The sequence below is a fragment of the Solanum stenotomum genome, chromosome 6, assembly GCF_019186545.1.
Source record: "Solanum stenotomum isolate F172 chromosome 6, ASM1918654v1, whole genome shotgun sequence".
In the NCBI taxonomy this organism is placed as follows: domain Eukaryota; kingdom Viridiplantae; phylum Streptophyta; class Magnoliopsida; order Solanales; family Solanaceae; genus Solanum; species Solanum stenotomum.
This window is the reverse complement of record NC_064287.1, coordinates 53,327,589-53,353,675: the sequence shown is the minus strand read 5'-3', so window position 1 is coordinate 53,353,675 and position 26,087 is coordinate 53,327,589. Positions and strand designations below refer to the sequence as shown.

At 33.1% G+C, this 26,087-nt stretch overlaps 3 protein-coding genes across 4 annotated transcripts; 2 read left to right on the top strand and 1 right to left on the bottom strand.

Annotated features, from left to right (window-relative positions):
* Positions 1-1,710: 1,710 nt before the first annotated feature.
* Positions 1,711-9,477, top strand: LOC125867333 (proline-rich receptor-like protein kinase PERK9). 2 transcript variants are annotated; one of them, XM_049547791.1, is made up of 9 exons: positions 1,711-1,819; positions 4,399-5,728; positions 5,871-6,281; positions 6,369-6,455; positions 7,089-7,159; positions 7,239-7,315; positions 7,415-7,562; positions 8,741-8,902; positions 9,001-9,477. In XM_049547791.1, exons 2-9 carry the CDS (start codon positions 4,651-4,653, stop codon positions 9,202-9,204), a joined length of 2,238 nt encoding a protein of 745 aa, XP_049403748.1. In that variant the 5' UTR covers positions 1,711-1,819; positions 4,399-4,650; the 3' UTR covers positions 9,205-9,477. The 2 variants fall into 2 exon arrangements, with proteins under 2 accessions (XP_049403748.1, XP_049403747.1); XM_049547790.1 differs by lacking the exon at positions 1,711-1,819 and adding an exon at positions 1,883-2,130.
* Positions 9,478-10,118: 641 nt separating this feature from the next.
* LOC125867335 (uncharacterized) lies at positions 10,119-10,930 on the top strand. Its single transcript, XM_049547792.1, has one exon. It carries the CDS (start codon positions 10,441-10,443, stop codon positions 10,894-10,896), a length of 456 nt encoding a protein of 151 aa, XP_049403749.1. The 5' UTR covers positions 10,119-10,440; the 3' UTR covers positions 10,897-10,930.
* Positions 10,931-11,978: 1,048 nt separating this feature from the next.
* LOC125868175 (putative phospholipid-transporting ATPase 9) lies at positions 11,979-18,599 on the bottom strand. Its single transcript, XM_049548791.1, has 10 exons — positions 17,584-18,599; positions 15,740-17,085; positions 15,045-15,432; positions 14,859-14,947; positions 14,661-14,769; positions 13,986-14,189; positions 13,772-13,897; positions 13,553-13,651; positions 13,188-13,379; positions 11,979-12,649 (listed from the first exon to the last, which is right to left on the bottom strand). The coding sequence occupies exons 1-10, from the start codon at positions 17,977-17,979 to the stop codon at positions 12,008-12,010; spliced, it is 3,591 nt and encodes a 1,196-aa protein (XP_049404748.1). The 5' UTR covers positions 17,980-18,599; the 3' UTR covers positions 11,979-12,007.
* Positions 18,600-26,087: the final 7,488 nt, after the last annotated feature.

Here is a 26,087-nt window from a genome sequence, read left to right as displayed (position 1 = left end):
GAATAATATGAACATAGTGGAACCTAATATTAATAATTGTAATCATCATGTGCCTTTACATATGACGATTTATAGATTACGAATTTAATTGTGAAAATAGATACTAATATTCTACATCATACTTTTATAAATTGCAATTTTTCATCAGATCCTATATGAACATGAAGTGTTTTGTCGAACTAATCTGTTCTGACATATCACCAATCGAATATTAAAAATATTTTGGAAACTTTGATTATTACTTGTATGAAATTATTTTAATTAAATAAAGTATTTGTTAATTTGGTGTCGGTGTTTTTCTTGATTTAGTAATTCTGGAAGATTATTTTGTAATGCACTCATATTATTTTGTCTTATTGATTAATGTATTCAGCTCATCAACATTTATACGTTGAAAAGGTCAAAATGGGGATTCTCTTTTTTATATATTTATTTTGACTTGGTAAACGATGAGAGTTGATCTCAAGATAAGTCATATAGTTGGCAAGATTTTCAAAAACAAGTTTAATTTAAGGTTCATAGAATAAAAAAAATATTTTGTAAAGTTTTTATCAATTATAACTTGTACAAATATATTATAAGTAATTAATTATTTTTATTTACTCAGCGTGTCAAACTAATCGAAGCATGAAAATATTAAACACAAAGTGAAAATGTATTTATTTAGTTAGTAAAGTATATGTTCTATCATCCTAATTAAAGGTTTAGAGTTTAAGTAAAAGTGAAAATTAATTATTGATTATTTTAAATTGGGGGTAAAAAAGGAATATGATAAATAATTCTACTTAGTTAGACTAAAAAGTAGAAAATCTATTCAAAAGATTATATAGTCTACAAATAATAATAATATAATATATTAAGTATAATTTCATAAAATGGAGTTTAGAAAGGGTGAAGTGTACGTAGATCTTACATTTCTACCTCAAAGGTAAAGAACTTATTTTCAATAGTCCCTCGATTCAAGAAAAAGCAGTCCAACAATTGAGGTACAAAAAACATCTAATAACAAAAGAGAGTAACATAACAAAAATTGCGATAATTGAGGTACAAGAAATTAACATATAGTAACAGAAATCGAAGGACAAGAAACAACAAGAGCAATACTATGACTACTAATATGAACGAACAACAAGACAACACACTGCTAACTACTAACCTTCTATCATAATTCGTACCCTCCACACCCTTCTAACTAAGATCATGTACTCGGTAAAAGTGAAACTACATCATATCCTATCTAATAACCCCTCCCCTGGTGGAAGCCAGATAACTAATGAAACATAGTCGAAACAATTTGGTCCAAACATCACCTTCATAAAAAAAAACAGATAAATTTATTCGATATGTATGCATGCTGATAGAAGGGTGTGCACAAATCAATTTAAATGTTATCGTAATAAGAAAAATATTAGCATAAAAATTTGTTTAACATACGTTAATAGAAGATAACAAATATTTGATGAAATAATCGAGATAGCTACGAACAAATGTAGGCTTGTGAAAAAGCTTGATTTATAGGCGCTGACTCTTTATGCAATAGATGCAACGTTGCGCAATCTTAGCTTTAAAATTTATTTATTATATTATGCATTTGATGTTGACGTTTTAGAAAGCAAAGCAAAGCAAATTAATTTAATAATCATGAAAATAATGACTTTTATGACAATATAGAAAAAATCATCATATTCCCTACATAATATATATATGTAACAAATATATACATTTGTCTTCTCAATTTTTTTAATTTTTTTTTTAAAAAAAGTTCATAGCTTTCACTGTTGGTGCACTAGAAAGATTGGATTCTGCAGACCCCATATAAGTATAGGCTTTCTTTCTATTTTGATTTTTTGTTTTAAAGATTGATTCTTGATTCTTACATTTGATCATTTGCCAGTTACATGGAAAAAGATTGAATTTTTAACAATCTTTGGTTTATCTGATTGGCTGATATCTTTATAAATTATAATTGGATTTATGGGGTTTTGGTTCGAAAGATTGAATTTTTAGATGTGAATAATAACATTGGGATTTTGGGCATTTTTTTTGCTTCTTTTCTTGATTTGGGTATCTGGGGTTTTTGTGATTTTCTATGTATGAGGTGATCTTGGGATTCTACATTTGGTGATTTGGGTATGTTTCTGTTTCTGCTATAAGGGTAATCAGTGATTTCAGTTTCTTGATTTGATTATCATTAGGACTTGGGAATGTGTGTAATGGAGTTATGCTAATTTGGCTTCTTTTTTTCCCTCAGTTTTTGGTGAATTCTGTATGAGTGACAAAGATTGAGCCTTTTTGTTTGTTTTGTTGTCCAACAGTTTACTGAGTTGAATTTGTGGAAAGCTTGAGCCTTTTTGTTTGTTTTGTTGTCCAACTAGTTTACTGAGTTGAATTTGTGGAAAGCTTGAATCTTTTGTGTGTGTGTGTGTGTTTTTTTTCCTGAAATTCCTTGGTGTTTAGCTTGGAGAGGTAGTGAATTGCTTTATCTTACTTTGGAGTGAATTGGTTTACGGATTTTGATCTTCGGGGATACTGATTTTTTTAACATAGGAAGAAGCAATTCTTTGCATTTTGGATTACTTTTTCGTTTTTTACTTTATAGTGGTTGGTGATTTCTCAATGAATTTCTTCAAAGATCGAATCTTTGTGTTGTTCTGTTATTCGATGAGTTTTTACTGAGTTGAATTTGTGGAAAGCTTGAATCTTTTCTTGTTGTTTTTCTGAAATTCCTTGGTGTTTAGCTTGGAGAGGTAGTGAATTGCTTTACCTTACTTGGGAGTGAATTGGTTTACGGATTTTGATCTTTGGGAATACTGTTTTTAACAAAGGAAGAAGCAATTCATTGATTTTAGATTACTTTTTTGTTTTTAACTTTATAGTGGTTGGTGAATTCTGAATGAATTTCTTGAAAGATTGAACCTTTTTGTTGTTTTGCTATTCGATGAGTTTTTACTGAGTTGAATTTGTGGGAAGCTTCAAATTGTTGTTGTTTATTTCCTGAAATTCCTAGCTGTTTAGCTTGGAGGGGTAGTGAATTGCTTTTTCTCTCTTGGGAGTGAATTGGTCTATGGATTTTGATCTTCCAGGATACTAATTTAAACATTAGGAAGAAGCAATTCATTGCATTTTGGATTACTTTTTCGTTTTTTACTTTATACTGGTTGGTGAATTCTGAATGAGTTTCTTGAAAGATTGAACCTTTTTGTTGTTTTGTTATTCGATGAGTTTTTACTGAGTTGAATTTGTGGAAAGCTTGAAATTGTTGTTGGTTTTTTCCTGAAATTCCTGGGTGTTTAGCTTGGAGAGGTAGTGAATTGCGTTTTCTCTCTTGGGAGTGAATTGGTTTATGGATTTTGATCTTCCGGGATACTAATTTAAACATAGGAAGAAGCAATTCATTGCATTTTGGATTACTTTTTCGTTTTTACCTTTATAGTGGTTGGTGAATTCTGAATGAGTTTCTTGAAATATTGAACCTTTTTGTTGTTTTGTTATTCAATGAGTTTTTACTGAGTTGAATTTGTGGAAAGCTTGAATCTTTTGTTGATTTTTTCCTTTTCTGAAATTCCTAAGTGTTTAGCTTGGAGAGGTAGTGAATTGCTTTATCTTACTTGGGAGTGAATTGGTTTATGGATTTTGATCTTCGGGAATACTGATTTTAACATAGGAAGAAGCAATTCATTGCATTTTGGAGTACTTTTTCGTATTTTACTTTATAGTGGTTGGTGAACTCTGAATGAGTTTCTTGAAGATTGAACCTTTTTGTTGTTGCATTGTTCGATGAGTTTACTGAGTTGAATTTGTGGAAAGCTTGAATCTTTTGTTGTTGTTTTTTTCCTTAAATTCCTACGTGTTTAGCTTGGAGAGGTAGTGAATTGCTTTATCTCACTTGGGAGTGAATTGGTATATGACTTTCGATCTTCTGGGATACTAATATTAACATAGGAAGAAGCAATTCATTGCATTTTGGATTACTTTTTCGTTTTTTACTTTATACTGGTTGGTGAATTCTGAATGAGTTTCTTGAAAGATTGAATCTTTTTTGTTGTTCTGTTATTCGATGAGTTTACCAAATTGAATTTGTGGAAAGCTTGAATCTTGTATTGTTTTTTTTTCCTGATATCCGTTGGTGTTTAGCTTGGAGAGGAACTAAAGTGCTTTATCTTACTTGGGAATGAATTGGTTTATGGATTTTAATCTTCCGGGATACTGATTTTAACATAGGAAGAAGCAATACATTGCATTTTGGAAACCTTTTCTTTTTTATTTTACAGTGATTGGTGAATTCTGAATGAGTTTCTTGAAAGATTGAACCTTTTTGTTGTTTCGTTGTTCGACAAGTTTACTAGTTGAATTTGCGGAAAGCTTGAATCTTTTGTTGTTTTTGTCTGAAATTGCTAGGTGTTTAGCTTGGAAAGGAAGTGATTGCTTTCTCACTTGGGAGTGAATTGGTTTACGAATTCTGATCTTCTGGGATACCAATTTTAGCAATTTATTGGATGTTTGTGGTACCTCTTTTGGGGAAATTCAGTTAGAGCAAGTTGTGCCCTCCGTTGGGTAGAATTCTTGAAATACTGCTAATTTTGATTGATGTTTGGAGAGTTTACTATCGGAAAAATGGTGTAAATTTAGCAAGTTTTTGGTGGTGGTGAAATGTCAGTAGTAGTTTCTCCACCTCCAAGTCTTGCACCATTTCCTGTTCCACCAATTGTCTTGAGTCCACCTCCTCAGCTTTCTTCTCCGGTCCCTGCATCTCAGCCTAACGCGACAGCACCACCTGTGTCTTCTCTTCCTCCAACATTACCCCCGCAATCTTCTCCTCCCTCGGCCTCACCAACACTGCCACAATCACCTCCTCCAAGTAACGTGACATCGCCTCCTTCAATGGCTTCCCCACCCACAGAATCCGCTCCTCCAACTGTTAGTCCTCCACCTATCCCACCTGCTAGTTCACCGCCACCTATATCTTCTCCTCCGCCTTCCAGTTCACCACCACCTCAATCTTCTCCTCCCCCTGCTAGTTCTCCTCCAACTACACCTAGCCCACCAGTTAGTTCATCACCACCTCCAGAAGTTGAGCCTCCACCTGTATCACCTCCCCCACAACCAACTGTTCCTACAAGTTCACCTCCACCGCCTCCAAAAGATGATCCTCCTCCTACCTCACCTCCACCACAACCAACTACTCCTCCAAGTTCACCTTCACCACCTCCCAAAGTTGATTCTCCACCTTTTTCACCTCCGCCACCTGCACAGAATCCGGATCCTACTCCACCACCACAATCTCCTGAACCTCCGAAAGGTTCACCCCCTTCACCACCCGTGAATTCACCTCCATCACCAGCGTCTGTGCCACCAAAAGGTTCACCTCCTACCCCAGCCTCTGACCCTCCTACTAATTCACCTCCATCGCCAGCATTTACGCCACCACAAGGTTCACCTCCTACGCCATCCTTGGAACCTCCTAAAAATACGCCTCCTTCACCATCAGTTCCTTCAGGTGGAACCACTACCAATAGCTCCAGTGACAATGCAGCAGGTAGCTCAAACAGTCCCAGTAGTAGCGGCCTGGGAACTGGAGGTACAGTTGCAATTGGCGTCATTGTTGCTGTTTTATTGCTTAGTATTGTTGGATTAGTGGGTTGGTGCGTATGGAAGCGAAAGAAAAAGGCTTTTCGTCCCAGTGGCGGGAATGTCATGCCAACCCCTTCGGGCTCCACCCCAAATTCTGGTAACTTTTCAGAAACTAGAAACTAGTATATTATTCATTAGCACGTCAGTATATGTTTCAGATCTTTTTGAAGCAACATCAATGTAATATTTGTGGTTCATAAATTTAATGCAATCTGAGAAGATGCTCAAATTGTGTACAGATTCCGTCTTATTGAAGATACAGGAATCAACACCTGATACCAGAAATGGAACTGGCAACAAATTCCTAAATTCTCCTGGAGGATCTGGTGGATTTGGAAATCCAAAGATATGGTTTACCTATGAAGAACTAGTTAAGGCTACTGGTGACTTCTCGGCTGAGAATTTGTTGGGGGCGGGTGGATTTGGTTCTGTATACAAAGGATGTCTACCAGATGGGAGGGATGTAGCAGTAAAGCAACTAGATATTGGTGGGAGCCAAGGGGACCGGGAATTCAGAGCTGAAGTTGAAATCATTAGTCGAGTACACCATCGCCATTTGGTTTCCCTTGTAGGTTATTGCATTTCTGAAAATAGAAGGCTTCTTGTTTATGAATATGTCCCAAATAACACCCTTTACTTCCATCTTCATGGTAAATACAAATCTTTATTTTTTTTAATAAGAACTCATTGTTGGCATTTTGTCATTAAAACTAGATGTTGATACTTGCAATTTACAGCCGAAGGAAGGCCTGTTATGGATTGGACAACACGTGTTAAGATTGCTGTTGGTGCTGCTCGTGGAATAGCTTATCTGCATGAAGATTGTAACTTTCTTCACTTCTTTAATGCTTATAGTTATGATTGATTATCTGCACTTTGTTTCTTCTCTGGGTGAATAAAATATGACTAAAGAACTGCGAAAATTGCACCATCAGATAATATGTACCTGATTATCACTGTTAATTTTTTTTAATGAACCTTTCTCTTTCTGCATCAATTACAAAAAACATTGAACAATACTTACAAAAAAGAATACATTGAACAAGTATATAAGATACTCCACTATCAACTTTCTCGTCCTATTTGCCTAATGAGAACAAATAGTAAAAGAAAAAATGGGANGGGGGGGAGAGAGAGAGAAGATGTATATAAATATATCAGCTTAACCGAAAGTCACAGGACCTTTGTTGTTGGCATTTTCCTTGTGACGAAGTGACAGAAGTTTCTCCTTTTGATGAAACTGAATCTATTAAACTATTAATCAGTAGCAAATGCTTATAATTATACTGTTAAAAGAAGAAATAGAAGAGAGAAGAAAACTAGAGCAGGGGAAATGATATTGGTGTGATCTGTAATTATACGACCTCCTTGTTCTTGTTGCCTATAATATCAACGTGGTACACTTATTCTAATTATCACTCTTGTTTTGTTTCACTCATCTTTCCTGGTGATGACAGGCCATCCTCGTATTATCCACAGAGACATTAAGTCATCAAACATTCTTTTGGATATTAACTTCGAGGCTCGGGTATGTCGACATACTCAAACTCCATTAGTGGCATTCTTTGATTCGCAAACTGACTTATAATTCTATTTATTTTTCACAGGTTTCTGATTTTGGATTAGCTAAATTAGCTCAGGATGCGAAAACTCATGTTACAACACGTGTTGTGGGAACATTTGGGTATGTTCCATCACCAACTTAAACACTGAGTGGAACATAGGAAAAAATGCATTATATTCCTCATCTTTATGTGTATATTAATACCTTGAATCGTTTCAGATACATGGCTCCTGAATATGCATCAAGTGGCAAGCTGACTGAAAAATCCGATATATATTCTTTTGGGGTTGTGCTTCTGGAGTTAATTACTGGACGGAAGCCTGTTGATACATCTCAGCCTTTAGGGGACGAGAGTCTGGTTGAATGGGTATGTTTATAGTCAAACCAATCTCTTCTTTCTCCGAGTCCAAAGTGGCATGAGGTCTCTTTCATCAGCCACTCTCCACGTTATGTGATAATTATGCACTGGTTATTTGTCTCACGTACAAGTTAACATATATGCATGGGCAGAGTACAAGTACTGTGTTTAGTCCATTTTACTAGGACAACCTCTACGTGTAGGATTTGCTGATTCGTCCTGTCATTTCCACACTGCTCAAAAACTTGGTCGATGAGGTTTGAAGAAACCACCATTGGTGCTACACTGCTACTCTACATCAGGTGTCTAGTTTCACCTCTTCGAAAGTTCCTTTCTTTTAACTTTCTTTGTTCTAGCACATCAGTATGCTGGGAGGTTTCTCAGCTATAAATTGTTTTAAAAGAAATTCAGACCTCTATCCTGGAAACCTTAGCATGAGAAACTACCAAAACATTAGCCTCTGGAAAGTGTGTTTGTCCTTTTTGACTTTAGGAATAGAGTATTTGCAACAGAATTCGTTTATTGTTCGACCTACCATATAGATGCCTTCTACTCATCTACCAATTCAATGGATCAGAGTTGCTCTTCTTACAAATGGCAGTGAGCTTGTCCTTGTTTTTGTTTGTAAGATTGATAAAGTTCAGAGGATAATTGGAAGTGGACACACCTAGGGAATTGTGATGATTTATTTTCAGGACATTAATTAAGGATAATCGTTGGCATCCTGTGTTCATCGCATTTTCTTATATCCTTTAGTTAAATAGGAGAAATCAAGGAAAGGATGCAGATAGATTTGATACTGTAGGATATTAAGTGTTTCGACTCTATTCCAACTCATTTGCAGCTTGCATGACTGAGTGGGTGAAAGAAAATTGTGTACTAATTGCACAAATTTGGTGTTTCATTTTCGGGAAGTTTCTGTCTTGTAAGGGTTCATTTGAGTCCATATTATAACCGTTTCTTATAATGAAAATGATTTATTCTCTGATTAACTGAGCAGGAAGGCTTCTACTAAAAGTTATTTCTATTTCCATTTGGTTCCTGAGAATGTTTATTCTTTCGAGTAGAACTAAATTCTATTACTTATCATGACAACTCACATTGAATCAGCCTGACATTGTTTTGAAATCGTATCGATGTAAAACTTGGTCAGACATGCTGCAACTTGATCTTTTTTTCTCTTCCAGGCTCGACCATTGCTTTCTCATGCCCTTGAGAAATTGGAATTTGATCAGCTGGCAGATCCACGCCTCGAGAGGAATTATGTTATCCCTGAGATGTTTCAGCTGATTGAGGCAGCTGCAGCTTGTGTGCGCCACTCAGCAGCAAAGAGACCAGGGATGGGACAGGTAACTGATTCTTCATTTTACTAAAATCTTACGCCTGAAGCACCGGTAAGACTTGTCACGAAGGGACTTGACATTCCGATCATTCTTATTCTTTGCAGATCATGAGAGCTTTTGATAACATGTCTGTGTCTGATCTAACCAATGGGATGAAAGTTGGCGAAAGTACAATATATAACTCTGCAGAACAATCTGCAGAAATAAGATTGTTTCGAAGGATGGCATTTGGTAGTCCAGATTTTAGTTCCGATTTTTTTAGTCAAGGTACACAGCATAGTGGAGAATCGGCTGAAGATAGAGTATAGTACACAGCTAAAGGTCTTGTTAAAGCAAGTGTATATTCATCTGTTCATAGATCAAAAGCACCTACGTTGAGAGGTACGCGTTTGCCTCTCCGAGGTGATTTTGGTTATGTTTTGTAAGTAGCTTCCTTTTTATCTGCCTACATATAGGCCATGCTTTTTTAGTAGCAATTTTTCCTGTAAGTAACATGAATTTTTTTGTCATCTCCAATATTGTTGTTCTTTCAAATGTCTATTCAACTTCTTTGTTCTTCTCAAAATGGTGGAAATATGTAGGCTTTGATGGGAACATGTAGTTCCTTGAGGATAAAGCTTTTGTGAGAGGAAGCTTAGTATTCATCAGAAGATTTCTACAGCAATGAATCAACAATTCTGATTCTTTCTTTTTCTCTTGATTCTCTTCCGATCAAGATGTATAGATCATGTTCATGGATTAACGAAAATGTTCAAAAACTCTATTTTCCCCTTCCTTTTTGTGCATGTCATCACATTTCTTTGTCAGCATCCATTAATTTGGAAATATTTGCTTAAAAGAGAATGTATGCACCTGGTGGAATAGTCGAGGTGTGCAAGTTGGTTCGTGGTAAAAGAATGTAAATAGAAAGTCTTAAGTTTTAAGTTTTGCTTGTAAAGTCTTTACATCCATTGACACAAGGAATAAAGAAAAGCAAGATTGAGAAGATCTTGTCTTCCTTTGGAAGGCAAGTGCAAAAAAGTCAGAGACAGAGACCTCAATAATCAAGCATGTTGAGTGAACCCTTCTGCTAGTTATCCATAAGCAAACAAACAATGTTTTAATCCTAAGCAAGTTGTAGTCGGTTATATGAATCATCACCGTCCATATCGCTTCATTTAAGCACGTGACAGTCCAATATTGTGTCAGATGTGAGGATACATCACAAATTGACTCGTTTAACGATATCTTTCTCCTTTATCCTAGCTTGAGACCGGCAATATGAGCAAGTTCACATAGGTAAAGTTCTTCTCCTAGCTATCCATGAACATGTGAAATACAAGTCACTAGTACAGGACTGCTAATGCTTCCTTAAACATTTTGTTTTCAGCTATCAATTCCATCTTTCTTTAGCTTTGGAGGCAATATTTAAAAATTTCAATGCTTCAAACATCAATATACTCTTCTATAAAGACAAAGCAACCTATTCCTTGACAAGAAATGACTTCTATTCATAACCTTCTTCATTACCATCACCCTTTCTCTCCTTCAATCTTGCACAAAAAATGGAAGACAAGAACATTTACGCGGCCGATTGCATAGTCATATGTTGCTGCTGCCAATGCTTGATCCTCCAAATCATCATCTTGTTCTTGCTTAACCTTCCATGCAAGTTGTTAAAGAAAACAAAAGAATGTATAAAGAAACTGAGATATCGAAGACGGAACAAGAAAACTATTATGGAGATGGAGATCAACAGACACGAAGATGAAATCTTGAAAGATCATGGAGGATCTTTGAGGGTTCAACTTGAGAGTTTGTGTTGTATGGAAGAAGTTGAAAAGGTTTTAGAGGAGTTTTCTCAAAAGGGTGAATTTGCTTTTGGAAGCTTTTGGGCTGGGGATGAAGAGGATGTGTTAAAGACAAAGAGAATCACAACATGTATACATAAACAAACAGTTGATTATGATGTTTTTCATACTCATTTGATACAAGTTTTTGGATCTTTCAACTTGCAATGACACTATCATATGCCCTTTTATCTAAATCTCATATCTGTTAGAGTTCTTGGGATACTGCTTGTTCTAACGGATTTAAGTTAGATACACTGATAACGAGTGTAAANTTGGAAGCTTTTGGGCTGGGGATGAAGAGGATGTGTTAAAGACAAAGAGAATCACAACATGTATACATAAACAAACAGTTGATTATGATGTTTTTCATACTCATTTGATACAAGTTTTTGGATCTTTCAATTTGCAATGACACTATCCTATGCCCTTTTATCTAAATCTCATATTTGTTAGAGTTCTTGGGATACTGTTTGCTCTAACGGATTTAAGTTAGATACACTAATAACGAGTGTAAAAAGAATTTAAGCTATCGAATGATTTAACATGTTATTGAAGGTTACTTACTATTTATTCAAGGTTACCAATCAATGCTTATTAAAGAAAAGTAATCAAATTGTGTAAATGTGAAAAGAAATACCATAATAGTATACCCTAACTCCAAACTTAGCTATTCTAAATCCTGAATCCACCTATGATGGTATTAGTCTGACTGTCGTGTTTCTTCTCCATGACAAATCTCGCACTTATTTAGTAGTAACTTAGTGCACCAGACTATCTTTTTTATCTACTAATTAATATGTATTAAAAAAGGACATCTGCCAAAAGATGCAAAATGTCCTTATAAACTAGAAATTGCTCATTCTTTATTGCAAAAAACAAAAAAATGTACACATGATAATGAAAAGAGAATATTGGGTCTTATAACTCAAAAACAAATCCACTCCTCTTTCTTATTAGAAAAAAGTAGCTTATCTGCTATTCTGCTTCTGGTATTCAACAACAAAAACTTTTAACAATTTTACAAGATATAGAATGAAAGAATTACAAATATATTACCAGTTGACAAAATTTACAAACTCATGAGACATCTTTGCTCATTTAAGACATAGTATACTAGTAGTATAGCTTTGCACCAATTGGACCTCGACATTGTGGCTTCAATATCTGTAGTCGTGTACAGGACCAGCTCGAAAAACATGTACAATGAGCAAGTTCCTGCTTGACAGTGGTTTTTTTGGAGGTCCAAAAGTTGTCGTTGCTGAGAATACCTATTCAGGTGTTATCTGTGGCTACTGTTGTGCTCTTTCTTGTCTTCCAAAGGATTCCTTCTAGCCAATGAACGAGCAGTGAAACCTACGGTTGTGGGCCTTATTGACCTCTGTCTTACCACATGGCAGAACTCTGGGTCATCAGCCCTTCCCTCGAATCTTATCCATTGAATCATACCGTGGTACATTGGGAAGAACCGCGTTTGAATAGCATTGTATGCAAAGTATGGAATTAGAGCTGAAATGACTGTCAATATCGTCATGATCCAGTAGAATGGGGATGGGGCTAAAGCTTCCACGAAGATTTTGTATGCGGTAGTGGAAAACGTTGTAGACATGGTTCCATAAATCAGAAGGAAGATGTACCAGAGAGCAATTCCACCCCAGACGACTATATGCTGGATTAAGGTAAAATAACTGATAGCAAGTGCCATCTGGCAGTTGGCAACCCAAACAACACTTGTGTACATGGTTGCTCCAACAACCGCAAATTCAGCAACTTTACCGTCTTTTTTAAAGGCTTGAGGATCTAGTGCTGTTATGCAGAAGAAGAAGATTATCACCGCGCTGCAAACGCCGTTGATCATCCAGCCAATTATACGACGCCATCTGAAAAGGAGATTCTGGATACCTTCTTGGTACAGCAAAGGGAACTGCCACATAATACCAAAAGAAAATTAGAAACTAAGAAAAAGTACTTAATTCCATGTCATGTCCAAGAAGCTATAACAGATACAAAAACAGCTGATAATAGTAACTAGTTTTTGACGGTGTGAGAGGTTAGCTATGGTAGGTTTTAGGAGACGTAGAGGTAGGCCTGAGAAAACTAGGAAGATTTGGAGGCCGAGCGTAAGAGTAGAAGGGTAATAGGTAGCCGAGCGATATAGTATATAATTGTAGTATCTTATTCTCCTAATTTTCACTATCATTTGTTTTGTTTATCTTGCTATATTCCTTGCTACTTTGTTGTTGGTTTTTCTTTCTATCATGCTTTGATTACATTTGTTTTGAGACGAGGGTCTATCGGAAAACGCTTCTCTAGGTTCTACCCCACAAAGGTAGGGGTAAGGTCTGTGTACATCCTACCTTCCCCAAAACCCACTCATGGAATTACACTGGGTTTGTTGTTGTTACTAGTAATAGGCACATATATATTAAGCGAAAACGAATACTGCATCAAGTGTAACATACCTTTAGACACAATCTGGCAGATACATCTTGATCAAAAACTCCCAAAGCAATCACCGGGAGTGATGTGAAGAAGACATTGTAAGTTGACAGAAACCATTCATTGTATGCTGGTTGTCCAGAAAATGATGTATATGCCTCATATAAGAACACAGTGACACCAAATAAGATGTTTTTGTAGAAGAAGTAGCATATCTGCAGGGAAACAAATATAAAAGCCAGTTATTAAACTGCTCCAATAATAATATCTTTTTGTTTTGAAACAGTTCCACAAGACGGTGGATTTATTCTTTAAACACATTTTTATCTCATCTAACAAATGATGAGACAACAAATTTAAAAGAGAAAATTAGCGGAAAATAGATTACCATCGTAGAGATCCTTCTATAACACCAATGACCATGCACTAAAAGCAAGCGCTCCAAAAATCGGAACTGAGCAATTGCAACATCACTTGACATAACAGCCTAATGAGTAAAAACAAGAAAAAGTTATGAAAAGAACATTTAGGTGGAGCAAAAGCATAAATAAGAAAATCATCAATGTTGCTACATGGAGGAAAGAGAATTAAGTATAAGCTCTTGAACCTGCATTCCTTCGACGCCACTGATTCCAACTCCAATATCAGCTTCTTGAAGCATTCCTACATCATTAGCTCCATCTCCAACTGCCAATGTTATCTTTCCAGTACCGTTTTTGACAAGTCTTGTTACCTATATATTCCAAGAAAGAGTCAAACTAAAGCACCAGAGTAGACTATAAAACATAGAGTCTGGATTGTGAAATCAATCTTCAACTTACCAGTGCTTTCTGTTTTGGTGATGAACGACAGCATATAACAGAGGCACATTTGATTGCAAGGTCTAAAAACATATCTTTCACTTCATCGTCTAGGGCATATGTAAGAGATTTCCCATCAATGATTAAAGCAAATGCCTCTGTGCTTGAAGCAGTAAGTAGAGCCTTTCCTTCAGTAATTTGCCGTGAAACACTTCCCTTTGAAGCCTGTAATTTTAAAAAAAAAAATCAAACACAACTTCATGAATATTGAAACTTCAAAATTTAAAGAATCATTTTCACATATTTGATTATGTACCTATTGCTGCTACTTCAACAAGCAATGCAAACAAATAAGGTTCTCAACGAGATTAGAGGAGGGATTGCTCTTACTTTTCTCTTTTTCATTCTTTATGTGGTTCTTCATTGATTTAGTTCATGGATATTGAATTGTTTAGAGTGAACATGCATGTTAAACTCATGGGTGCACAGAGAGAGTGTAAGAGTAATGTCATCAATCATTCGCGAAAACAGTGAGCTATTTTCAGCTTCAAAAAGCTCATTGTCGAGACGCAACGGAACATAACCATAGGTTAACTGCTTATAAGGCATGGCAGAATTTTTTTGTTACATTTCAAAATGACTCAAGCTTGCAGATATGGAAATTGATGTGACACATTAAACATGAGATGTATTTACCCTGGCAATTGCATTCTTTTCTCCTGCTTTCTCTACAGCCATAATATCAGGGCTTTCCAGTGTTATAATAATTTGATTCATTCCTTGTCTAAGCAAACTACACGCATAACTGCAGGAGACATTTTGGTCAGAATGTGTTTGGACATGCAAAGCTTGTATCAAATAAAAACGACAAAAACTCATAATCAATTACTATACCCGATATTAATGGCTGTTTCCATCTTATCCCCGGTCAAAACCCAAATCTTTATGCCTGCTTGAGCAAGTTTGTCAATGCAATCAGGAACCTAGCATGAATAGAAACAGAAAAATCAATACACATCCAAATGACGTTTAATCGATCAACAATGCTTGGAAACAGTTCTCGGAGTTCATAAAACTTACCCCTGGTTGAAGTTTGTCCTCTACAGCAGTAGCACCAAGAAGAATCAAGTCTTTTTCTATCTTATCTGTTACTGCATCAATGATTGATTCACGGTCTTCACTGACTGAATTCTTGGCCTCTAGAAATTTCTCATTGAAAGTATTGTATTCTTCTTCACTGAGCTCACGATAAGCCAGTATCAAGGTCCTCAAACCTGCATCAGCATACTCATTCACATGTTCCCTTGTTTCTTGTTCAAACCTTCTTCCACTCTTTCCGAGTCTTTCAAACATGATACTGTCAGCACCTTTGGAGAGTAACAAGATCTTTCCGTCCTCATCCTTTACTATGACAGACATCCTTTTTCTTGTACTATTAAACTCCAAAACGTTCAAAATCTTGTATGACCTGCATACAAAGATCTCTAAGATTACTCTTAACAAAAAAGTGCTTATGTTTATAGCACTGCGTAAAATATTGGTAAATTAAAATTGGCATTCATTGTCTGAAGTTTTCATAGAGATTAAACATCTTTTTGAAAATAAGCAAGAAATGTCACTGGTACTAGGCTGCATTGTCTACCCACTGGTCTTTATGGATAATCAATAATGATGCACTTGAGCAAGAGCCAACCAAATATAGGAGATACTAGTCTTTCAGAAAACTAAAAATGCTGAAAACATATACTGAAGAAAAATGTTGCAAATTAACTAACCTCTCAATTCTCTTGCCAGATTCCAGATCCAATTCATGCACCGACACATTTGTTTGTGTCCTTTTAAAGAATTCAAAACCAACTTCTCTAGCAGCAATCACAAAGGCTGCTTCATCTGGAGACTCAGCTTCATATGAAACCTTGCCTGTAACTTCATCTACTTCTGGTATGACTGTATGACAGACTGCTAACAAACGGAAGAACTTCTGTATTACATCTGAATGAGGCTCAAAAAGCCAACTCGCATTCATGATTCTTTCGTCTTCAAAATTGAAACCTTTAACAGTGGACTTCCTAGGAGTAACAACACCATCCTCACCACGATCCTTATTTTTTGCCATCAGTGGAGATCCATTTCTCTTAGCCATGGCCTTCTCAACTTCTGTAATACCACGTCCATAAGCAGTACCAGCCACGGAGCACTTGACAAACTCCATTGAATTGCAAGTCAGTGTGCCAGTTTTATCAGAAAGTATTGTGTCAACCTGACCGAGTTCCTCGGTAAGATTTGAGGTGCGGGCATGTGCTGGTTTATCAGTTTCTTCATAGTACATATTAATATCCTTATTAATGAAGATACTCTGAAGAACTTTAACAATTTCAATTGACACATATAAGGAGATAGGAATCAAGTAGCTATACAACATCACAGCAGTCAGAAAATGGAACATGGCAGCAGCAGGAGCTCCTCTGGGATCAAAGAAAATGTCTGAATCTTCAGGTTGTAGATACCACCTGTTATGTCCGTCATCTAGATCCTTTTCGGTCACAATTCCAAAGTAGACTGATCCAACAAAAGCAATTGTGAATAGAACTGCAAATAAGAAGTAAATGATTCTATCCATCTTCCTCTCTATTTTGCTTCTTTTAGAAGGGGGGTCTGTTGCATTCTGCATGACCTTTGTGTCATGACCAGTAAAGATAACAGCCCCATATATATATTCTGTGTTGCGCAATTTAGAGTCTCTGAGGAGTAATTGCTGTGGAGAAAGAGGATTCTGTTGTTCTTCGTATTCCATACTTCCAACAAAAGTATACAAATTAGCATTAGGATCTTCACATTTAACTAAAGCTTTAAAGTTTTTAAAGTTTGCATCTTCATGCAAGGATGAAGTAACCTCCAATGCCTGTTTAAGCTTCAAATTAGTCTCTCCATCAAGGTTCATGGTCTCAACATAGCAAATCGCATCATCAAAACAAGACGAAAGCAAAAGAAGGTCTGCCGGAAAGAATTGATCCTTCTCCACCTTAACAATATCACCAACTTTCAAATGTTGCCATTCAGTAAGATTAAAAACTCCATCTCCCTGGTGTACTTTAACCTTCCTACTGTTCACCTCAACATCCTGAAAAGGAGAAAACGAGAAGACGGATGACAAACTGTGTGCACGCTGGGCAGGACAGTGACAAGAAGCAGAAGTAATGTATAAACTACTTCCATCAATCTATTTATAAAAAGGGAATCTGTACCATACATGAGAAAACCAGATCAATTGGGAAAGAATGAAGCTGGTCCCAGATTGAAAAAAGATTGAAAATCAGACTATTTTAGGGAATATTACTTTCAATTCAAAATGGTACCTTTGGTATCCTGGGAGAATCTCCAAAAGCTACCATATACACAAACAGAAATTTCACATTTTCGATCAGTTGGATCTCAAGAACCCCTCAAATTATTGACAGACATAATCCAGTAACAAAATCATTATATCACTGATTTTATGCAGCCACAACAACATCAAAAAAAAATTCAAGATAAGAAGACCATAGTTTTTGGAAAAAACTCTTTTTACCAGTAAGATCTGCTTTAGTTTAACTATTAACATGGAAAAAGAAGTGAATACCTGTTGTTTTCTACGCCAATCTTCAATACCCTCTTTGACCATAGTAGCTCCAATAACAAGTACAAGAGGAAGAATGGCACTTAAAGCAGTGTAAGGAGCCAATGGTGTAAATGCCAAGATACCAGTAACAAGAAAGTAGAAGTTAGCTACTCTTCTAAACTGCTCAAACAAGGACTTTGGCAAGAAAGTTGCAGCAGTATATTTGGTTGTGCTGACATAATTCCCAGCATATTCCTTAATTCCAGACTCAAAACTATCTGGTTCATTGCAAAATACCACTCTGGAAAATCCAGGCCCTCCAATTTGTGAATGATCATCACTCAAAACTGATGCTTTCCCACATCTAAATGAGTAAAAATTGCTAAAATGGAGCCTCTTCCTTCTCCCTGTCCTCATTCCAATACCAGAAACCAACTACTCAGTATAGGAAAGAACAAACACCCAAAGGGGTAATGCAGCTTTTTCCAAGAACCAACTTCTGAAAAATGCCCAGAAACACCAAAGATCAGAACTTTATGATAAATTACTTTCCAATAATTGAACCCCAGCTAAAGTTTCCAAAACCCCAGACAACCAACACAAGAAACTGATCCACTATAGTACCCAAAAAAATTAACTCCCAATGGGATAATGCAGTTTTTTTTTCCAAGAATCACCTTCTGAAAATGCCCAGAAACACCAAAGATCAGAACTTTATGACAAATTACTTTCCAATAATTGAACCCCAACTAAAATCTCCAAACCCCCAGAGAGAAAAGATGAACCAACACAAAGAAATTGGGTAACTAACCCAAATATAGGCCAAAAACTAGAGGAAATAGTAGGTGGGGTGTTCCAAGATTGACAAAAAAACTCAAAAAACAAGTCTTGACCACAAGATTTAGCTGCAAAGGTCTAATCTTTATCAGCAGTAAATGCAAAATATGTCCCAGTATTCCTCAACTTCAGCTTGAACAAATCAAAGAATCAAAGTAAAATAAATTTAATGAAGAAGAGAAAGAGAGAGTATGCCAGCTGCTACATCTCTCTCTATATATACATAACATACACAAACTTATTGTACAATTTACACAAAAGGGTGTACAGTATAGACAATAAAAAACTCAATTTGGGAAAAAAGAAAAATAATTAATTGTTCTAATATTTGATTTTTCTCCAATTTAGCACAAAACCTTTGAATATTGACTTGGGATCTCTCTCTTTCTCTTACATTTCCTCTTTCATATACATTGACTTGACAAATATTTTGATTCTACACGCGCAAATGGATTCTTGAAAAAAAATAAAACTAAAACTTTACACCAAAATAAAATAAAATCAAAACCCCATTAAAGAAAATAGTAATTTTCCAGTAAAGTTTTCATCTTTTCAAGAATTCACGCTGGGAAAAAGAAAAAAGAATCATTTTTGCAAGAATTTAGTAAAAAAATTATTCCATTTGTCTTTTTGTTTGTTTGGTCTTCCTCTGTGTTTTTCACATGTTTTTTTTTTGGTTTAGAGAGGTTAAAGACAAAAGAAAAAAATGAACAATTTTTTTTCTATATATTTTTTGATTCTTAGATGAACAAATTAAAAAAAATAAGAAAATTAATACACTAACAGTAATTTTAATTTTAATTTCATAAATTAAAAAAAAAAATACAAGAGAGAAAGATAGACAAATTACCGTATCAAAAGGCCAAAAAATATGCCAACATGTTGCTGAGACTGCAACGTGTGACTAATAAATAGTAAAAAATGGTTTAAAAAAACTAATTTTAATACTAATCTCTTAACATCAGCTCTTACGTAAGTGCACATGCATAAATGATATTTAAAGTTTTTAAATAATAAATTAATAAATAAAATAGATAAATAATCATATATATGTGAGAGACTTTAATTTATAATCTTATTGAGATTGATTTTATTGGAAGAAAGTTTGAATAAAAAGAACAGATTTTTAAGAAAAAAAAAATAGTTTTAACTAGTGGTGGAAAAGTAGTAAAAAAGTCTAATTTCATAGAAGCTTCTATTTCAATTTTTTATGGTAGTAAATTGATCTATTAAAAATTAAAATCTCATTTTAATTTTTATGGGAAATTTTAGTTTTTCTTGTTTAACAATTAAAAAGAAAATTATGGAAGGAAAAAAAAAGAATTTGTTAAAAAAAAGTCTTATTTAGTAGAAGCTTCTATTTTAATTAATATTTGATGGTAGTAAATTGATCTATTAGAATCTGATTTTAAGGAAAATATTTAATATTTCTTGTTTCACAAGAAAAGAGAATTATGGGCAGGAAAAAAAGGGAAAAAGAATTTTGTAATATTAATATCTACTGCTTTAATTATTTTTTCCAACTAATTTAGGTGTGTAGTATAGTCAACCTTCTAGAAACACTCAGAGTATTTTGTACACTATAAATTAAAATATAGCATATGATTAATTTGTTCAGATTTGGAAAGTATATAGTGAAAAATCAAATCTTGCAAATGTAAAATATTTACATTTTTTCTTTCGCTTCTAATTATATTTATTTTTTGATGTCTTATTTAAAGAGAAAATAATTGTTTAAACTAGTCATTTTCTAGTTCTTCATATTGATGATTTCACAATTATATGTGGTTGATATGGATTTATCCATTATTACATTAGTTAATATAAGAACATTAGAGATATATTTATAATACAACAAATAATATTTTCTTGAATTTCTCTCTCTCTTTTATAGTCTTATTGTTCGATAAAGTGATAGAACAACTACGTATGATTATGAATATACCAATACTTTCCCACTCGATTGGATGTTTGCTTATGCACTTTGAGTAGTTTGAATTCTTCTCGTGTAAGGCGCGTTATATTAAAGGTGGTAATAAACTAGCAGTTTCACTCTAAAGTTTGTATTCAAGACTTTGAATAAAGAACATATATAAAAATCTCGTCCATTTTACCACAACTTCTTATTAGTTTATGAATATGCAATGTGCTAGTATGTAATTTTCAGTCTATGGTCACAACTCACAAGTCTTTGGAGCTCAAGTTCTTTAACGAGATAATGGTTGAAAATATATTTAAATTATTATTTTTTCGTGAATTACACATCTCAATTATCGTTCCACGTTCCTATATATCTAAACTATCACTAGTTATTACTATATTTTTTTATTTGAACTATATACCACCATTTATATATTAAAACACGTTTTAATACATAAATAATGATAGTTCCGATCCGCTAGGAAAAAAAAACAGTTTGATAGTTAAAATATGCCCCTCTCTCTACTTTCAAGGAATATTCATCTTTCAACTAGTTTGTTACATGTGTTATTTCCATTTTGTCTCTTTCTATTTCTGATATTAACGATTTTGATTGGTCAAAAAGAAAGTTCATTTATTGGTTCAATTTAATACTAATTCTTAGTATATACACATTATAATAATATACTTACTTTTCTTGATGATTTTATTTTGTGTTAAAAGGCATGGAATTGTTGTAAGTTTATAAATCGTAAATTGACTTATATTTTTCTCAACGCGTTACCATCAAGAAACATTTTGTACTATTTTGACACACACACATACTGGTTTTCAATTTAATATTTCATGTTTGATATTTGTTTGGAGTCTGAAACTGAATTCACGCATTGTAAAATCTGTTTGAATCAAAATTCTTGGAAGTAGAAAAAAAGTAAGTATTATAATTTCAAGATTTTCGAGTATGATGAGAAGTTAAATAATTGCACAGCATGAGTTAAGCCTTTTTCTATTAACTTTTATTTGTTTAGTTTCCTGAGTAAACTTTACAAACAATCACTTTTCAGTTAGCTCAAGTAATTTAAAAATAGTCATGATTATAAAATTTAGGATATTATCATTAANCACGCATTGTAAAATCTGTTTGAATCAAAATTCTTGGAAGTAGAAAAAAAGTAAGTATTATAATTTCAAGATTTTCGAGTATGATGAGAAGTTAAATAATTGCACAGCGTGAGTTAAGCCTTTTTCTATTAACTAATTTTATTTGTTTAGTTTTCTGAGTAAACTTTACAAACAATCGCTTTTTAGTTAGCTCAAGTAATTTTAAAATAGTCATGATTATAAAATTTAGGATATTATCATTAAATTTTACCGAAAAAATTTAAAATCCGACAATAATATTTATTTATTTTAAAAAGGCAAGACATAAAAATGACCGATAAACACTATTTGAATTAATGTCTTCAAAAAGGCATTAAAGAGAGAAGATGGAAAATGGTAAACTTCATGCCCAACCACCTCATGTCATTCTCATAAATGCAAGTTCTATAACTAATATGGTGATGACGGAGTCAAAATTTTCACATAAATTTCAAATATAAAAAACAAACACATAAATAAATTGAGATGATTTAATTTCAAAAATAAAAAATAAAAAGAAATAATAATAATAATAAATATATATATATATATATATATTTTTGTCGAATTCTAAACCTCCTTGCTCCTACTTAATTCCGTTCCTGCAACTATATATGCAAGATAAGGTTCAATGTATAGATGAAGTAATTGGACAAAATATAGGACAGAGATCAACTCATCATGAAAGTGGAGAATTCATTTTTTGCATATCTCAATTATAATAATAATAACAATAATAATAATAACATAAACTAAAAGCCGCCATAAACGTGAAAGAAATTAAACGTGAAAATTGATCAATTGAACCCTTTTAGTTTGAATAGTAGTTTATATAAATTTATTTATATATCTTGTCAAAAAATATAAATTTAAAAATAAATTTGTGATGATCCTTTTATTTTATCCTAGATAAATATCTTGTTAGCTAAATCGATTAGGTTAAAAATATGTGTCGCTTAGAAAATATTACGTTAAGTATTTATTTTTAAAATTCATAAATTTCAAATTCAGAAATACAAATTTTTAATCTTAGATTCACTTTATGTATTCTTTTATAAGGATTTTGTTGATTGTTTTAGTTAATGTCATATTTATCAACTTTCAACACATTTCATCTTTATTCTCATTTCCATAGTTCGGGCCCTATCATGTTCACCACGCCACATCCTACTTTTTTATCGCTATCACTCATACTATTTGTCTAGATTATATACAAATAATTTTAACATATTTTTATAAATTTACATAGGATAAATAATAAGTACACAAATAAAAGAGATAGATAAAACTACTTTTAAATAAATATTTTCTTCCTTACCAAACAATTCCTTTCTATAGTTGAGACTTGAGAGACACAATCAATATGTCCTTTCTATATATCTTGGCTCGAGGAATTAAAATTGCCTCAAAAGGGGAAAAGTAATATATATAAATCCACTAATTTATATATATAAATTATAACCATCAATGCATCTAGAAGAGAGATTAATGGTCACCAAAGAATGTGATAAGTGGATGAGGTAATCTCTCTTAATTTAGAGGTTTTGAATCTGAGTTTTAAGCATGATTTTTTGAATAGAAAGTGTTTTCTCTGAATGAGATTCTACATCACATGAATTTGGAATAATCGGATTTCAATGCAAATATCGAACACCATGGAGGAAAAAATAAGAAGAGAGAGAGTAATGCATATAGTTAATTTTATTTCCATATGTAGGGTAGGACAACACATTTCTCATTAGACGTCCGTTTACCATGCTTGACTATAAATTATAGATAATTAAGTTAGGGATAATTGTATTATAAAACCCTCGATTAATGATGAATTCTAATTTAGATCATTATTATAATATTTAGTAACTAATATATTTAATTTTCTAATTAAAATGCGGGTTATTGCTCCCTTTATATGTAATATTTAGATTATTTTTATAACTATGTTACCCTCAAATATGAATTAACTCCACAAATGTAATATATATATATATATATATATATATAATTAAATGATTTGACATTTAATAATTCGCTAAATTTATGAAGATTCGCAACTAGAGGGATTAAAAGTTTACATATTCAATTACTTGAATGTTGAATGTGTTTAATTAACCAAAATCACAAGGACCAAAATAAAACATATCTAAGTTTGAGGGGCTATGTTGTTAATTTCCCTTAGTCCTATATTTTTGGACTTTTCGTTAATCAAGTCATCAAGTTTTAGGTAGATGTTTACCTTTTACAGCCAAATTTTGTGACTTATTTTTCTTCAGTCATAACATTTAGTTTGACTTTCATGATGTGATGGCAATACTAATCCATATGACAATATATTTTCTCGTGTAATTTTATAAGTGAGGTCTGAAAATATGATATTGGCTTTGTTATTACTGGGTGTGCGTGCAACCTAATTCCTATCTTATATGTTGTTTTTGATACACCTTCAACTCAAGAAAGCATATCAAATACAATAATTAAAAAGTTATATAGAATATCAACAACAAATAAAATGATAATCGAAGCAAATTAAATCAGAAAGTAACAAAAAATCCTGATTTTGATCGAGGTGGTCACATATTATCTTGTAAACTTTAATTTCCCTTTGAAATTGTTGTCCAACCCTTTCTTTAAATTGATGTTTTTTTTCTTTTGTAAGGAAGAAAAGTATCTATAAATTATTGGTATATATGTGGCATATTACTAGTGGTAATATTAAGCTTTAAAGAAAATGATATTTGCTTTGGCCACATCACTCACAAAATTAAAAGTACTATAGATTAAGATCGACAAAGATATAAAAGAAAATGGCAAACTTTTTCACTTTTAACTTTTTTTTGTTTGTGGTATATGATATATTTTGTATTGAGACTTGACTGATTTAAATTTACATAGTGTAAAATTCATAAATGGAAAATACTTCCTATTAAAAAAAGAATCTAAAGCTTCAATCAAATCATCTGATAAAAAATAAAGAGATATATTCATCACATGACTACGTACAATTTTTAGTGATTTTTATTTTAAAAAACAAAATAAAATAATGCTTTTAGTTATTGTGTCACGTTTTCTATGGAATTTAAGTTTTATACATTTACAATACTAGAAAATAATTTTAATATTATTTGTGCAATGTAAATTGATTACAATGTGTTGTTGCTCTATATTTATTATTATTATACAAGATTATGATAATTGTCAAAGGTTACTTATTACAATTATATATTAACCTATCAAATGGTGTGAAAAATTACACCGATGTCAATAAGTAGAATTTAAACTCACGTTAATATTATTATGTGGAATTACACCCAATTTACATGATTTAATTGATTGAATGTCAAACCTACACTATTATATTGGATAGTGGCTACAACTAGGCTAGGTAAGAAACTATGTGTTGTGTAATAATTCTTGTAGATTTAATTTGTAACTTTTTATCACGTAATTAGATAATTAATAAGTGCCAACAACTAGCCAAAAGTCGTGTCTCATTAATATGATTGTCTTACAACCACAAAATCATTATATCTGAATCTGTATTCGTTTAATTTTATTTGTCCATTTTAAATTTTATTGTACATTTAAAAAAAAAATAGTAATCAATATAAGTATTGTGGACAATGAAATTTTTCATTAGTATCAAAGCCATACAGGATGAGAGGACACTTTTATTGTATATATTCTAATTAGAGTTTCCTATTAATTAATTTTACTTCTTTGATAAATCCAAAAAAAAAAAAAGATAAGTATTGAAAATACCTTTAAATTTGGTGTAAATTATTAGTTTCATCTCCGAACTATCGAATGTCTTAAAAGCACTCATTCACTTGACTAACTAAACTTAAATACATCCCCGATCCTGCAACATGAGTGAAATACACCCCTAAATTCTCGTCAAATTTAGGGGTGTTTCAATACTTCTCTCGGCTTTTTATTAAGAGCATCATGCTCCTACAAGAGTTTGAGACCACTTGCTATGTCATGTAGCATATCAGGGGTGCATCCAAGTTTAATTAGTCAAGTAGAAATGTTTTTAAAGCTATTAATAATTCTAGGATGAAACTAATAATTTGTGCCTAGTTCACAATTTTTTTCTCTCAAAATAAAAATGATAAATGGCACTAAAGTTATTAAAAATATACTTTTGTAAACATCGTGCCTAACATATGGTGATTAAAGAAACTTGTATGTACTCATTTAATGTGTTGTCAAATTGTACCAAATTTTAGAAAGTGCATGCAGTTTAATATTAATTGCACTAAGATGAATAAATTAATTAAAACTTCTTTAATTAAATGCATGAAAGTTAAACTTCGTGATCTTTCTTACTATAAATTACAGAGAAATTAATTAGTGGGCACAATTGAACTTACACGAAAATGACACTAATACGAAGAGTCCCGTCAAAAACAATCTCTCTATCAAGTACAAATTGAGTAGGATTAACATAATTCATTTGAATCTTCTTCAACGGAAAATTATTTAGTTCATATATGGTTAAAATTAACTTTTATGTATGTATACTAGATGTTGAATTTCCTTTGCCTTTTTCATGTGTTTATTTCTTCATATTTTGCACCTCTTGGTGATAATTCTGGCTCCGCCACTACTCTCTCTTCCTAGAAAGATAT

Bases quoted from the DNA above. Each gene is read 5' to 3' on its own strand.
- LOC125867333 (XM_049547791.1), top strand. From the start codon at position 4,651: ATGTCAGTAGTAGTTTCTCCACCTCCAAGTCTTGCACCATTTCCTGTT. The intron at 6,456-7,088 runs GTAACTTTCTTC...TGGTGATGACAG, and splicing joins AGCTTATCTGCATGAAGATT to GCCATCCTCGTATTATCCAC. The intron at 8,903-9,000 runs GTAACTGATTCT...TATTCTTTGCAG, and splicing joins AGAGACCAGGGATGGGACAG to ATCATGAGAGCTTTTGATAA.
- LOC125867335 (XM_049547792.1), top strand. From the start codon at position 10,441: ATGGAAGACAAGAACATTTACGCGGCCGATTGCATAGTCATATGTTGC.
- LOC125868175 (XM_049548791.1), bottom strand. From the start codon at position 17,979: ATGAGGACAGGGAGAAGGAAGAGGCTCCATTTTAGCAATTTTTACTCA. The intron at 14,948-15,044 runs GTAAGTTTTATG...TATTCATGCTAG, and splicing joins AGGACAAACTTCAACCAGGG to GTTCCTGATTGCATTGACAA. The intron at 12,650-13,187 runs GTATGTTACACT...ATTATGTGGCAG, and splicing joins CTGCCAGATTGTGTCTAAAG to TTCCCTTTGCTGTACCAAGA.